This window comes from Centrocercus urophasianus, unplaced genomic scaffold, assembly GCF_019232065.1.
Source record: "Centrocercus urophasianus isolate 14NV4802_14NV808 unplaced genomic scaffold, USGS_Curo_1.0 seq_10, whole genome shotgun sequence".
NCBI classification, from domain to species: domain Eukaryota; kingdom Metazoa; phylum Chordata; class Aves; order Galliformes; family Phasianidae; genus Centrocercus; species Centrocercus urophasianus.
This window is the reverse complement of record NW_024884142.1, coordinates 38,866,445-38,881,969: the sequence shown is the minus strand read 5'-3', so window position 1 is coordinate 38,881,969 and position 15,525 is coordinate 38,866,445. Positions and strand designations below refer to the sequence as shown.

Below are 15,525 nucleotides of genomic sequence, written 5' to 3'. Positions count from 1 at the left end.
CTTGCCTTGCCTTGCCTTGCCTTGCCTTGCCTTGCCTTGCCTTGCCTAGCCTTGCCTTGCCTTGCCTTCCCTTGCCTTCCCTTGCCTCTCCCTCTCCCTCTCCCTCTCCCTCTCCTTTCTTTTCTTTTTGACTGCTTCAATGATGAAAAACTGATGAAAAAATAAAGTATAACTCCTCCTGGATGAAAAGTGCTGTAACATTTTACTGCCGTGGAAAAATAATATATTAGAAATACACATTATTGTAGGCACAACTAATTGAAGAATTTTGCTGCAGGGTTCTCAGTCATTTCAGTATGAGTGGCTGCCAAATGGTGCTTTGGTGGCATACTGTACTTTTCTCATGCCTTCAAGTGAGCACAGAAGGCAGCTCCCATGTCTCAGTTTTAAAACCAGTCATAGAATCGATGATGGTCAAAATGTAAATTGTATATATAAAGATATTATCTTGACATTCTCTTACATAAAAAGATATTATCTTGACATTCTCTTTTGGAACTATAGATTAGGATCCAGTCCTCTGAATAAGACAAGGTGTTGTGGGAAATTTTTAGAAGATTAAACTTTCCCATGGTTTTTGAACTTTCTATGAAAAAAAAAACAAAAACCCAAAGAAAATAGAAGTAGGATTTTTCCAACTAAAATCCTTGCTGTTTTACAAAAGCTGTTTGTTTTGGGTTTTCTTCCTCTCTTATAATAAGAATTGTTGATAGTTAAGACAAATGAAAATTCTCTACAAACATTTATTTTGGCCACAGTTGTTCAGAGCAACACAAAAACAAATGTCAACATTTTTTCTTGGAAAATTAACTATAGAAAACAACAAGACTACAGTCTTCTTTAATTACAGCCATCCCAAGGTAGTCAGTCAGTTTGATATTTTTTTCTCATGTGTTTTGTGTAAAATAAATTTCTGCATTTTATCGTTCAGGGTACGATAAATCTGCCATAGGGGATGGTTGCATAGCAGGGGAATAGTAACTTCCATCCTCACCAGCAGTGAGATTCTTCGTACTTCACTCATTCATCCTTTTTCTCTCCCTTGTTTCATCCTTTTTTCCTGTATTTACAATCACAGTTATAATCATCAAACTTGCTGCCAAAGTTGTGTACTAGAGAGAAGGTGAACAGATGTCCACTTGGGCCTTCACACAGATATTTCGTCTATAGCTAAAGCAAAGTGATCGTACTTCTCCTTTGCCCACACATACATGTTAGTTTTCTGATAGACTCCTGCAAATCAGACAAATACAAGATATCCTCCTGCTCTAAGAGCTATTTCTGTGCAAGGCGACAGAATGGGACCGGGACTATTCTCACAGCTGTGTGTGGCACAGCTTACATCTGTATTGCTGAACTCTGTCCCTTTCCAACAACATGCCTCCTCCACGTTGCCCCTGGGGCACAGGCACTGCCTCATTCCCCAGGGAGGTATGCTTGGAAGAGTGGCAGCTGACCAGGGCCAAAACAGCGCCAGGGATCATGCACTAATGGGATGCTTTGTAAGCCAGCTCACTCCAGCATTGTTTAGTTTGCTTGTAGTTTAGAAATCCCAAGAATTAATTTCTGGCCTGCAGGTTTAAAAAAAAAAAATAAAAAATAAAAAATAAAAAATAAAGCAAACACACCATGGTTTCCGTTTCCTAATTTGGTGTCAGAATAAGGGGATTTTGCAAAGATCTGGTTTAATTATTCTACCTACCTAGTCATGCTTCACAACAAAAAAGCATGCCATTGGCACTGTTCTAAAGTAAACACAACAGATGGCAATACATCTCTCAACTGTCTCTCTTTTGTATTTCTCATTCTCTCTATAATATCTTTTGAAGAGATTTCTTGAATTTTGGCTGATTTTTATCTTCCTGCATTTGTCTTGCTTCACCAACACTCATAAGACACCCTTTACTCTCTTTTATCTGATAAAAATATAAAAGAAAACAAATGCATTATAACATAAAAGGTAAAATAAAACATAATAATTTTTTAAAAGACCTGATTTTTTTTACGATTTTCATACTCTTTCCTTCCTTCCATATTTATTCAGAATGTGTCAGGGTTCTACGCAGAAATAGATGGAGCAAAAAAGGAATTGCAAGAAAAAATAGCCAATCTGTCTCTGTTCGATGATGAGCTGGAAGAAAAGGCTATGCAGCATGCACATAACCTAAGAAGACTTGCTGATGAGTTGGACCGGTAAAATTTAACTTCAGCAGACTCTGTTCATACAAGTGCTAATTGTTGAACAGCTGAATGAACTGAGAAAAGCATAAACACAGTGACATTAGATACACTGGCTGTAAATAGGCATTAAACAAATTGCTGGGAACTCGTGTATGGAAAGAACTTTCATGGTCCAGAGAGAAAATCTGAATTTGAGCAAAACAAAATCTATTCATCTTCTCAAAGCATAAACAAACGTATCTTGTGTGATATTCTTCTCTTTCTAATTTGGCACGTTCTCCTCTTGCCATAATATGAGAATAGAAAAGGCAAACTACTGAGAAGTAGTACAATACAGGCAGATTAAATGGGGCTGGCAGATACTGCTTTTGTTAGTGAGTTATTTCATATTAAAAAATGTTTTTGTAGTATGGGCCATAAAATGGGATTTGTGATAGTTTTTGTTTAAGAAGTGGTTCACACGTGGAATATATCTTAAAGTGCAAATTGTGCTTCAGTGAAACAACCTCTGTAATTCCAAAAGTTTACTGCAAGGCCTCCTATTTTGCTGGCAAACAGACTTTCCTTCAATTTACTAAAAAGTCACTCTAAGCAGATTTAAAATATGACTTTATTTGCAATTGGTACTACACATGAAAAAATCACTGCTGCAAGTGATTTTTTAAAGAAAACGCTTCACCAAATTCTACCTTAAGTAATGAACATACATTTTCAGAGGATAAAGTGTTATAACTACTCATCAAGCATATTATCTAAATACCAGTTGTTTCTTAATATTAGTACACAGTGGATAGGAGATTTAAACAGTGAAAAAATAACAGATGGCTTTCCTTTATAGAGCTGTACAAAGCTGATATCTGAAACTCTTGTTCTATAATGCTACACAAACTACAGACAGCCTAGAAAGTCAACAATATGTTCAGTCTGAGATTGCCTAGCTGGGGGTAGTAGAATCACTTGAAAGAAACTACCCCACATGGCTAATCTTCAACCTTTCCTAAAATAATCTTAAAATTACTACCAACTCCAATATATCGAGAATTTAATATAAAATGAGCAGGAATAATTGCAAAATATCCAGATGGAAATGTGCTGATTCTTAATTTTTGAGAAGATCGTCCTGCAGTGAAACTTTAATCCTTTAAAACATTTAGCCTATCTTCAAGTCATTATGTTGTTTTTCAGTTGATTGGTTGTTTTATGTTGTTGTTGTTGTTTGTTCTTTAATGGATTTCCTTTATAAACTTGTTAGGCTTTTTTGTTGTTGAAGTTTATTTGGAGGGAATATAGCAGAAAATTCTTACTGATAATTGGAAAATTGTCATGCCTTCAGCGTGCAAATACACTGAAGTGAATGCACAGAAGCAGATATAAATGTATGTCTAATATTTATATAAATATATTCTCTGAATTCTGTTTATCACAAAAACATAGAAAATAATGCTTACTCAAAGTTAGCAATTATTGAAGGGTCAGCCCTAAGCCAACTGTTTCGAATCTCCTCTGAAGACCATTTGCCTCTTAATATGCACATCGAGTTCTACCATGGCAGCAAGGCAACATTATATTTCTGAAATCAAACTTTTTGCAAAATTTCATGACCAGTGGATAGTTCTTCATCTAATTCTCCCCCTTTTCCCATCTACATTTGGAACATATAAACAGTCTGTTGATACAGCTGTCCTGATCACTGGTACACGTAGTTCTTTCCATTCACAGCCAGGAGTTATCTCCATAGAAGGACAACCCACTGATCTGTTATTCTGTCTGTTTATGAAATGCCTATCCAGATTTTTTTAAAAGATAAAAGCTTAGAAGTTACCTGTTACTGCTCACATAGATGTGAAGGCCAAATTCCCAGAGCTTTAGCAAGTTGGAAACCCTTGGGATGTACCTGCTATCCACATAGTTTTCTCCTGCTTTAGATTGGCATGGATGGTCATACCCAATGAAGGGAATACACTCCAGGCCAAAATATATTTATGTGCAAAATTATATAGTCAAGGTTCATAGAATGTTAAGAAAGCTAATCAATTTGAAACTAATTTGATGCAGTTTGGTTTCTTCCTCTGTTTATTCTCTTTTTAACAGGAATTTACATGGTGTTGATACAAATGGATTGGTACAAAGGGCAATAAATGCTTCAAATGTATATGAAAATATTGCTGGTTACATTGAAGAAGCTAATAAAGCTGCTTTACTGGCACTGAACACAACAAACCGGGTCAATGATGTAAGTAGTTGTCATAACACCAGCATTTATTTGCAATGCTACAGGGGCTTTGAACACCTAAGTATGAAAAAAAAACAAGATCTAGCTTCATTGTCCGCATCAAAGTTCTCACTGCACAGTTTGCTTCATATGTTATTTCCTGAATTAAATCCTAGGTAGTCAACCATTCTGCCTGTCTACATTCCCCTGTAATTTACAAAGAAGCAATAGGGCCTTCCTGTCAATGAGTACAGGGAGATGCTTCTTTGTCCTGTCACTCAACCTGAGACAGTCCTGTAAAAGTGCAGACAACTCCCTGGCTCTGTAGGAATGGGTGCTTGAGTCCTCCTCTTCCACACAATACCAGGTGGAAGGAAAGGATCAGTGACAGGATCATCGCTGTTTCTCATAGAAAGTTAAAATGAGGCAAATAACCCACTTGTATGCTCACTGCTTTAATGAGGATGCTAGTTTTGTCTTGGGCCTTACTGTTCTAAAATATTTTATTTCCTTTTTTACGTTTATAATTTTAAAAGACTTTAGTAGCAATTTATTAGTGGGATAGAAAGAGGAACTGGTTGGATTGCAGGGATTAGATCCCTAGGGCTTTTGAGTCCTGTCCTCTGCTTACAGTATGTTAATGGGGACTGGGAACAGTTCCCCACACAGCACACGTTCATCACCTGATAGAACTGACAGTGGAAACAAACACGATGCCTAACTAACATGCAGAATGAATACCAAGTTGGTATATTAGAGCTGATAAATTAAGAGGAGTTCTCTGTTTTCTGCATCTTAGTTATCCTTTATTGCTCTCTGAAAAGTACGTTTCTCTAAGCTTTTATTACAGCCTATAGGAAATTTTACTTTCAATCTTCCTTTTGTATTCCAGTTGCCAATCTTAAATACTAACAAGAAAAATGGAACTGCTGTTGACTTTGAAGTTACATTTATATCAAGAAATACATTGTCTAGAATTATACACTTCAAAAGGAAACATTTGGTAAACATTATTTTGACTTTCTTTTTTGAAATACACTTGCAGGCTGCAGTTGGAATTGATACTCAGATCACTTACCATAGAGGTAAAAGTGAAGAACTTCTCAGGCGAGCCATGGAGCTACAACAGACAGCAGCTTACAGTAAATACACAAAGTTTATTTCATTTACAAAAGGACCGTTTGAAATATATCCACTGTTTAAATATCTGCACCCATAAATAGTTTTTCACATGTAAATATACTCAGTTAAGTAGCTGACTGAAATCAATTCACAACAGTTTAAGTATTCAGGAATCTGGATTTCTTCAGTGTTGGATAATAATAAATGTTAAAAGATTTTGACTTTTTTTTTTTTTCTTTTCACTGAAAATGAATGATAGTACTAAGATTATGGAAATGACCTCTTCAATTTTTCAGGACATTTTAAGTTTCTTAGACTTTCTCCTGTGTAAACTTGGAATTGGAAAACACAGTGAGAGTTGGCACTGACTGAGTTAAGGCAATTAATGGCTATGAGCATCAAGGTTGCTTATGACTTTAGATTATATAAAGTCAAGAGTGCTACTGTAGCCGATGCTAAAAAATGTCTTAGCATACTACCTATGGTACACTAAAGGCTTAATAACATACCTCAGTAGGAGAAAATTTATCATTTTAAAATGCTCCTTTGATATCATTCAGTCATATCTCCTAATTTCTCCCCACAGGTAATGATTTAACCGTTGCAGACACCAGCCGCCATGTCAATGGCACTGCGGCACGAATGCATGCTGTGCAAAGCAAACTGATGAGAGCCATCACAAAAATGCAATCAGCAGAACTAGGTTGTAAGAAATCTCATTTTATGATTCTTTGCCTTCAAATGCTTTGCACCGCATTTTATCTTTGCATATGGCCTATGAAGTTGATATTAAGATTTCAGTTCCAGGAAGGCTCAAACAAATTTGATGGAAATGACAAGACATAATTAATATCAATCCATCTTTAATGTATTCATGATAAAATTATGCATTTTTTCCATCAGAAAGTACTAACATTTGTTTTGATCCTGCTTCCTACAATTGTCTTCTCCCATTTAACTCTTGATTTTTTCAGGGCTTTGGAGAATTTACAAATCTGTGAATTTACTCTATTGATTGTCAAAATCTAATTCTCATATAATCACATACAGAGTATTTGGGAGATTAATTACTGGCAGTCTTGACTGACAAAATCTCACTTTATTTTCTCAGAAAACAGACATCATAGAGCATCCAGCTCGTACCCAAAGATGTCCAAAGTTGACATATTCAAAATTCTCCATTAATTCCTATACTTGCTTTTTACTACTAAGATATCATATGCAAAATGCCATGATTTTGGAAATACATTCCTTGGTAACTCAAAAAGAAAAAACAAAAACAAAAACTGGATGTGGAATAACAAAAGCATTTTAGTGCCTTGGATTTCTCTGCATGGAAAGTAACTTTCATGAAAAATATTTAGTCTTTACGTAAATTTTCTTTTAAAACACAAAGAAAATCAGAATATCCTTGGACTATGCAACAACTTTCAAAAACTGAGGATACTGAAAAATTTTATCAATACAAACTATGAGGAAATAAGGATTTGTTATATTTAAAGAATTAATATAACGGTAGACCACCCACTAGGACTTTTGAGTATTCCTTGTGGAAACAAAGAGAAGACCAAATAAGCAAGGTTGGATCTCCACTCTGCAAAAGCTAAAATCCTCTTAATCTCATCACTTTTAAAGTACAGGCAACAGCTCATTTGAAACTTTGTCAATGTTCATTTCCTCTCGTCCCTTATTTATTATGTAGTGGAGGCCAGACAGCGCTTGGAGCAAGCTAAACAGAAGACTGCAGAGGCTGTTAGCACTACTGTGACAGTAACACAGGCTACAACTCCCATGGATGAGAATGTGAGGTTGTGGTCTCAGAACCTGCAAAACTTCCAGCACGATTCAGCTGCATACGACAGCGCTGTGCACTCAGCTGGAGATGCAGGTACAGCAGCCTGAGTTTTGCTATTCTGTAGTATTAAAAAGGAAGGGAATCATTGCAGCATCATGCTGTGCAAATTGTTTACACTGCATTTTCATTGCTTATAATCTTATGGAATTTTATCTATAGGAAAATATTGTAAAAAGTAGCATTTGCCATGAGGCTTGACTCCTCTTTAAAACTTCTGGATACATGAGTGTTTCTAAAAATGACTTAAACACTTAAGGGCTGAAGTCATATTGACTTCTAAGTCAGTTTTATTAGGGTACCAAGGTCACACTGAATTGTGGACAGATTATTTACATACTTTTCATTATGATACATAGTTCAGCTATTGTTTTTGTAACATTGGGAGGCACTTAAAAACAGAGCTGTTCTATCCTCAGTGGTACAAACATAGAGTTGAAAAGGTCCCTGATTTGATAAGCAAAGGAGTCAAAGAGGAATAAGGAGGAAATACAATATTTAAGCAGGATGATTGCTAGAAAAGCTTGTAAACATTACATCAATTTCACTTTTATTAGGAAGGGCAAGGAGGAAGAATAGAGAACAAATGTGAGGGTTTGTTAGGAAGAATGGAGAGTACCAACAACAAAGGAGACTGCACTGGAACTGCTCCAGTTAGATGTGGCTGTGATTCACAGCCTGGTAAGACAGATGTTGAGTTGTCTGAGGGCAGCAGAGCGCTTTCAGATCAGTTGTGTGCATCCTGGAAACAGGAATGTCCATCAAAGCCCAAGAAGAAGTATTGAATTATGTTCAGCCAGGTGCCTGCACCGTCATACCAGTAACTGCCACAGCAGAGAAAGCCTCTAAGCTGATCTGCCCAAACTGCCCTTGACTGAAGCTTGCATGGCATTTTTGGAAGGGTAAGAACATGTCATGGCTGTGGTGTTTGAGAAGACTTAACATGTTGCCATTGTGCAGGGAATTGATGATTTTCAGCAGAGGATGAAGTGTAGTTTGGGAAAGAAAACAATAAAAGAGAAAGTATCTGGAAGGTTACAGTCAAGATATTTCCTACTTGACAGTTTGTTCTCTGTCCTTTTTTTTAGTGTTGTGTGAGTAGGAAAGACTCATTATTACTTTTATTCCAAAGACTAAAAAATCATCATTCTTCTTTGTTGAAGAATGCCATATAAAGGATAAAAAGAAGAGGTTTATGGCAAGATTTTACTAGGAGTAACAGATGACAGTTAGGAGCTTTCATATCACAGCTGTGTTTCTATCTTCGCATCTAAATTTCAAAAGACAAAAAGCCAGTTTTTCAAGATATCTGATCAAATACAGTTACAATTCAGTTGGTGGTTTAAAACAAAACAATCAACAACAAAAAAGGGATGCTTAAAATTTGCTGTATCACTTTCTGAGCTTGGAATTTTTTAACAGTAGAGAGGACTTTTTTTTCTAAGTGATTATTGTGATACGCTTCATTTCAAAAGGCAGAGCAAACTTTCTGCAAGAGAATTAGTATACTGTTGCGTTGTTTTGTTGTTTTTTTAAATAGAATACTTAATGCAGTCTGGAAATAATGTGTTACGTTAATTCAGTGTGCTTCGTTGAGGACTTGTTGAAAAAATGGCACTTTTTGTATACTGTAAGGCTTACATGCAATATATTATTCTATATAGCATATAAGGTCTTTCAGGACTTAAGGAAAATAACTGGAGAACCTAGAGTTCCTCACAGCTCACTCCTGTAATGAACTTGGAGGAAAAACACAAGTGAAAAGAGCCAAGCAGAGGGAGAGCAAGGTTGTGGCAAATACAGCTTTCTACTCTACCCAGAGAGAAGCAGGCTGTATGGGACTCCATGGGATCTTCTGATACTCTGTGCTACTCTGAGTGAAGCTGAGAGCTGCTTCAGTCTGTAGTCAGCATGGAACGGAGAGCACAGAATAGAATTTTTTTCCCTTCTTTATAATGATAGTACAGCTGAAGATTAGGTTCTCTACCTGTATCCCTATCTTTTCAGACAAGAGTAAAAATACAAGGAGAGGAACACAAGAACAAGTGGATGCAAGTTGATAACCCTTAAAACATAACTAAAAACCTGACAAATCAGATCTTAACCTTTGCAGTGAATCCATGTCATTAAAAATTAACTATGACTACTGGATCTTGCTTGTATGCATGAAGCTTGTGGCTAAAATCACATTTAATTATACTCAGCTACTTACACCTATACTTAATTAGAGATGCAAAATGATGTGATGTGTAAATATCCTTCAAAGGGCAGCATGTCAGTGGAATCTGATGTGACAAAACTGGATTATCATTAGGAGTAGTTCTTTTCCTTTCTCTGTAATTTCTCTGCTTATCTTTCTGCCTTTGAACACATTAAAGCAGACACATTTCCCTTTGACCACCATCCTTCTCCCACACATACCAAGAGATACTGCAGCAAAAGACTAGAAGCACAGGACTGTGATTCATGACCTTGTCATACACAGACAGGAAAGCTGAGGAGTCTGTGACAGATAGTAAGTACAGTTTAGGTGCACATTCATCATCTTCTGAGCTTCTCTGCCATTGTACAGCACAAAGCTTTTACCACAGGCTGAAAGCAGCAATGTTTCTGTTAGCACAGTGGGCTACTACATCACTCCACAGCTGTTGCTTCTATGTGGGTGGAGAAATGCACAGCTGAGAGCAGAGGAAAGCAGCCTGTTCAGCTCTTCTAAACTGAATCTGAAAAGCTCATGAGCCTCTCTGAAATTCCCAGGTCAGCCACAGATCTTGAGTAAGATGCCAAACAACTAATCCTTCTGCTCCAGTTGCCATATCTGTAAGATCGGGTTTAACATTTATCTGCCTTGAAGGAAGATGAAAAGGTTAAAATGATTAACATTTACAAAGCTCCTTTAGAAAAATGGTACATAGGTACAACTTCTAGTGGTTATTAGAAGTCCCATGAAAAAAGTAGCTGCGTTTGTGCAAGGCAAAAAATAAAATTTTTCTTCCAAACACTTTTGTGCATACTAGATATCTAACCTTTCTGAAATCAGTGGTTCTCACACACCACACCTAGGACTTGTTCTGAAAGTACAAGGAGGTGGGCTGGTTGAAGACTGCAAGGAGCAATTTTCCTAGTGCAAAACTGGTGTTGCAAAGAGGAAGAAAACAAGCTGTCACTTCTTTTCTAACTGCAGTGAAGAAGCTTACGGAAGTCTTCCCTCAACTCCTGGATAAACTGCGCAAAGTAGAACAGAAGGCACCAGCAAACAATATTTCTTCCAGCATTCAGCGGATTAGAGACTTGATTGCCCAAACCAGGAGTGTGGCGAGCAAGGTAAAACTTTGAGATGGGGTATTTGGTTAATAGTGCTAATTATCATATACATCTTCCCAGGAGCTTTATTTTCTTGGGCTATGTCTGAAGACTGAACCTTGAAATCTCCTCCCAACTACATAAACAAAATACGTGAAAGTCAGTAAAATATTTGCAATTCATATTTACAAGCAGTTAACATTACCATAGTGTTCACTGCAGACTGTTTCTAATGGGGTAGCAACGTTAGTTAAGTGATAGGCACAGAGTTAATGATGGCCACTGTTTACAGGTAAAACTCAACTGGCAATATTCGTTAGATGCAGGAATAATTATGGCAACATAACACAAACTCTCCTCGGTTGAGAGTCTTCCTTTTTTTCTTGTGAATTAATTTTCTGCAGAGTAGGAGAATCTTTAACTCATGCATATTTAATAGAGAAAAACGCTTTCATTTTCATCCATTAATTATGAAGGATTTTTCTGTAACAAGAACGCTGAGGTCAAAAATTAAAACAATATATTTGAGTTAATTCACAAAAATCAAAAATTCAGTTCATTATTACGTGCTCACAATGCTATTCATGTACATTCCTTTTTTTTTTTTTTTTAAAAAAAAAAGGCAAAATTCATCTAGTACGTGAGTACCTGGGAAATGTTTGGCTTTTCTTTAAAGGTCTTTCATCATTCAGGAATATATTGCTTAAACTTGAAAACATTACTGCATTTATGTTGAAGTTCATAGTTCATTTTGAACTAAAATGTTTTAAAATTTGATTAGCATCTTCTATATGTCACTGTAACTTCAATAATAAAACAGGATTACTCATAAACAGAAAATTGGCCATAGTACTCTCAATGCAAAGAAAAATTACAGGTAGAAGTTTTATAGCCCTGTAGGAACTTCATTATAGTCTGTACCTTGCAATGTAGCCCTAATTCAACTAAGCACACAACAATGTCCCACTGAAATTTAAATTACATTAAGAATGTTCTTAAACATATTCTAATTTAATATTAATATTCTTAAGCATAGTTAACGAGGAGTTTAATTTACTATCTTCTCTTTAAAGCATCTTCCATAAGTGATTGTTATAAACATAAAATTCTGAATAGCACCTATATAGGTTCTGATTTTATTCTAGTAGTAAGAGAGGCTACTGACCAAGATTTCTTGCACATTTACCTCAAGCAATGTCTACAGGCAGCAATAATGTCTCACTTAGTGCACTTGCAACTGCAGGTCCAGGTTTCTATGATGTTTGGAGGCGAATCAGCTGTTGAAGTCAATCCAAAGATCAACGTGGAGGAACTGAAGTCTTTCACTTCCATGAGCTTGTATATAAAGCTTCAGAAAGACAACCCACAACTGGCAGCATCTCCAGACAGATTCATTTTTTACCTTGGAAACAAAAATGTAAGAGAATAGCCCAGTTAATTTTTATACGTATAAAAAAATGTTGCAATATGTTTGAAGTTCATTTGCCCTTGTTTATTCCTCTCACTTTTTCTCCATTTCACAAAATACAAGGTATCTATTGTCAGCTGATTTAAAAACTGCCACTGACTTAGCGCAAAGCAAAGTGCAAGGACTGCCAGCACCCCAGCACGCCTGTCCCTGAAACTTCTTACTGCAAGCAATGAAGGATTCTCTCCAACAGGCAAATTGGGCTGCCTACGCAGCATGCTTTTGTGTTTGCCACTGCTGGGAGCTTCACTTGCCCATTTGAACTGCCGGTACTGAGCAGCTACCATTACTCGTATTGCTTTTTTTATGGGCCAAAATTTAACCAGGTTTATGTTGCTGAGGGTGACAATTCCAAACTTTCAAGGCCAGAAGTCCATAAGCTGAGAAGTCTCTTTGCCTGAGGCTTGTGGTGCTGCTGTACACCTGTACTTCACTGCTTTGAAATACTTAGAAATGGCATATGCTCTCGCTACCTGCAAGTGCTGTGAAAGAGTTGCTCATTAAATTGTGATTCCTGAAAGAAGAAAAATTGCATCTCACAAGCCAAATAGAATCCTGACAAGGTCTTAGCTGAGAAGGGTAAAACAGCATGCTTTTCTTTTTAAACTTTTCTAAAACGAATACCTACTGAATATAAATTAAGAGAAACCCCTCCTGGTAAGAGAACTATTTGCATCATAGTACCTAGGCTTCAAACAAATTTTTCTTCTTCAAATATTTAACACCTTTGCACAGTAAATACTGATAAGTAGCTTCTCATTAAACATGACCAATTTACAGTCAGTAAAAATCTTATGACCTTGTATTTTCTTGATTAAAAATGGATAAAACATCAGAGGTTTTTTTCTGTCCAGTGAAGGAAACTAATTAGAGAGTTAAGATTTTCAATTATATTTATATAATATATAAAATATAAATCTAATACGTAAAATTACAAATATAAATTATATAATGTATATATTATTTTAATAGAATATGTACGAAACCTTACTTTTTAAAGCCTTCACTTTGTTTTACATAGCCCAATACTTTACCAGTGCTCTGCAAAAAATCTGTTTTGATGTTGCAGCTCTGACATCCTTCTCCACTGATGTTTTAGGTTAAAAATTACATGGGACTGGCAATTAAAAATGACAACCTTGTCTACATTTATAACCTGGGAGACCAAGATGTGGAAATACCTCTGGACTCCAAGCCAGTCAGCACCTGGCCTTCTTACTTCAGCATCATCAAAATTGAAAGGTAAACAGACAATGTACATTTCACCACATTCAAACAGCTTCAAAGAGAGGAAACAAACAAACAAACAAATAAATAAATAACCAGAAAAGGCTGTCCCAGAATTGCTCATTAGTAATCTTAAGTGTCTGGTTCTATCCCTGCTGAAATAAATGGAAATTTGTTTTGCTTCTAGAGAGCCAGGACCATGGGGACATATGAAGGGGAAGGGAAAGTGTCTGTAATTTTTCTGTTTTTTTCCCTGTAGAATACCAGTCTTCTAATGAGGGGAAGAAAAAAAAAAAAAAAAAAAAAAAAAAAAAACACCTTTCTGGAGCTGGAGGCTTCCTGCTGTTGTCTGTGGCTTTCTGCATTTATTTTTTTTTTTTAAATCTAGCAAACACAAAACTCTCTTCTCTTACAATTTCCTTCTGCAGGATTGGAAGACATGGCAAAATGTTTTTAACTATACCAAGTCTTAGCAGCACATCAGAAGAAAAATTCATCAAAACAGGAGAGACTCTTGGTCCTAGCTCTCTCCTGAATTTGGAACCTGAAAATACTGTTTTCTACGTTGGTGGAGCACCTCCAGACTTCAAGGTTAGTCAGATAAATACTTTATATTCAGACCTTAAATAATACAAACCCATCTTGCTGAGCTTCCCTTTTTAACACAAAAATGGCTAAAAAAATGAAATGTCCTTATTTAGTCATTTATAATCTTAGGACTATCTCTTCTATCTACAGCAAAAGCTACTAGTTTCTCCAGCATATCATGTCATACAGAGGATGTGCAGATTCCTATTAGCTATCAGTAATGTTTTCTGAAAAGTAATAATAAAAGTGATTTTTTTTAAAATTAAATTGCATAAATTAAGGCCTGGTATCCCAGCTCAGAAGGGCTACCTGGTTTGCAGGCTACTCATTTTTTTCAAATGCTGATAGAGCTTTGGTACTTAACAACTTTTCTTTCACAACTGTTACAAAAATGAAAGGTAAAATACCATTAATACTAGCATGGTGTAGCAAACTTCTGATGAACTGATTTGTTCAAATTTAAATTATCAGTGGTTTAAATCCAGCCTTGCAATGACATGAAGACTTGTCTGTGCTATACGTACCTGAGGACTTGCAGGAGGGGGATGCTTCTGCCTGGATTTTAAAGGATTGCACCCACCTCATCACAGTCAGGATGAGCTAGCACCTCATTTACCCGTCTCTGTAAGGCAACTTTCTGGATTTAGAAAATGTTACGAATGATCTCATTAATAGAAAATGTATCACATAACCACTGGATATCTCATACTTAAAATAATTAAATAGAATAGTAGAAGAAACAAAAAAAAAAAAAAAAGAAACAAGATACAGGTTCTGTGCTGCAGATGAGAATCTCACTTTCTCTTACAGCTATGTTCTGCATTGCTGCATTACTGTTACTATTATACTGTAAGCAAAATGGAAATAATGAGAAGCCGAATGAAAGTTGCCATCAGTGATCAGTCTCTGAAGTGCAAGAGGTGTTATTAATATCACACCTGTTCCACAGAGCAGAGTATTTTAATATTAAAAGAATTATTCACTAATGCTACCAGCTTTATTCTTTTGTATCTTTCACTACTGTGGCAATTTAAATTTCATTTGCAGTGACCTTTGTTAAAAGAAGGAGTTTCTATATCTACATCCTGTTAACTGTTTGAAATAATACTTACTGAGGCTTAGACACTGGTACAGTCTTTGAATCCAAGTATCCTGAGTTTAAAGTGCTCTTTCATTCTTTCTCTTGTCATGGTAGGAAATTATTTTTCAAGGAATAAAGAATGTCTATACCTTAGACGTGAAATATCTTTTGAGAGATTCAAGTACTTCAAGCAAGATTTGGGATAAGTCACATCCTAACTCTTCCTTTTTTCAAGTGCACTCCCTTCAAAACTACCGAACTACAAAAAAAGTCCTTGCCTCATCTGCCCCAATCTTCTCTCTGTGAGGACATCTTTATGCTCCATTTCCTCTTTTTTTCATGTGTGGAATATTATGGCTAGTGGCTGTATCATGATAAGGACTGCAATGACTGTTCAAAGGCAGCAATATCCCATTTTTTCACAATATGAGGAGTACAGAGAAAAAGCCGATCCCAGACAGAAATGCTTTCGTGATAACCCAAATAAGGCA

At 36.2% G+C, this 15,525-nt stretch overlaps 1 protein-coding gene across 2 annotated transcripts in view; it reads left to right on the top strand.

The window, feature by feature from the left end:
- The window catches only part of LAMA4 (laminin subunit alpha 4), a 93,548-nt gene that overhangs the window by 54,097 nt on the left and 23,926 nt on the right, over window positions 1-15,525 (top strand). Inside the window, exons 13-21 of one of the 2 annotated variants that reach the window (XM_042821559.1) lie at window positions 2,045-2,193; window positions 4,273-4,414; window positions 5,439-5,535; window positions 6,102-6,218; window positions 7,218-7,403; window positions 10,552-10,691; window positions 11,914-12,087; window positions 13,238-13,380; window positions 13,794-13,956. In XM_042821559.1, the coding sequence (XP_042677493.1) occupies window positions 2,045-2,193; window positions 4,273-4,414; window positions 5,439-5,535; window positions 6,102-6,218; window positions 7,218-7,403; window positions 10,552-10,691; window positions 11,914-12,087; window positions 13,238-13,380; window positions 13,794-13,956 (1,311 nt within the window). Of the gene's footprint in view, window positions 1-2,044; window positions 2,194-4,272; window positions 4,415-5,438; window positions 5,536-6,101; window positions 6,222-7,217; window positions 7,404-10,551; window positions 10,692-11,913; window positions 12,088-13,237; window positions 13,381-13,793; window positions 13,957-15,525 lie in introns of both variants that reach the window. The other variant, XM_042821551.1, reaches the window with a different exon arrangement.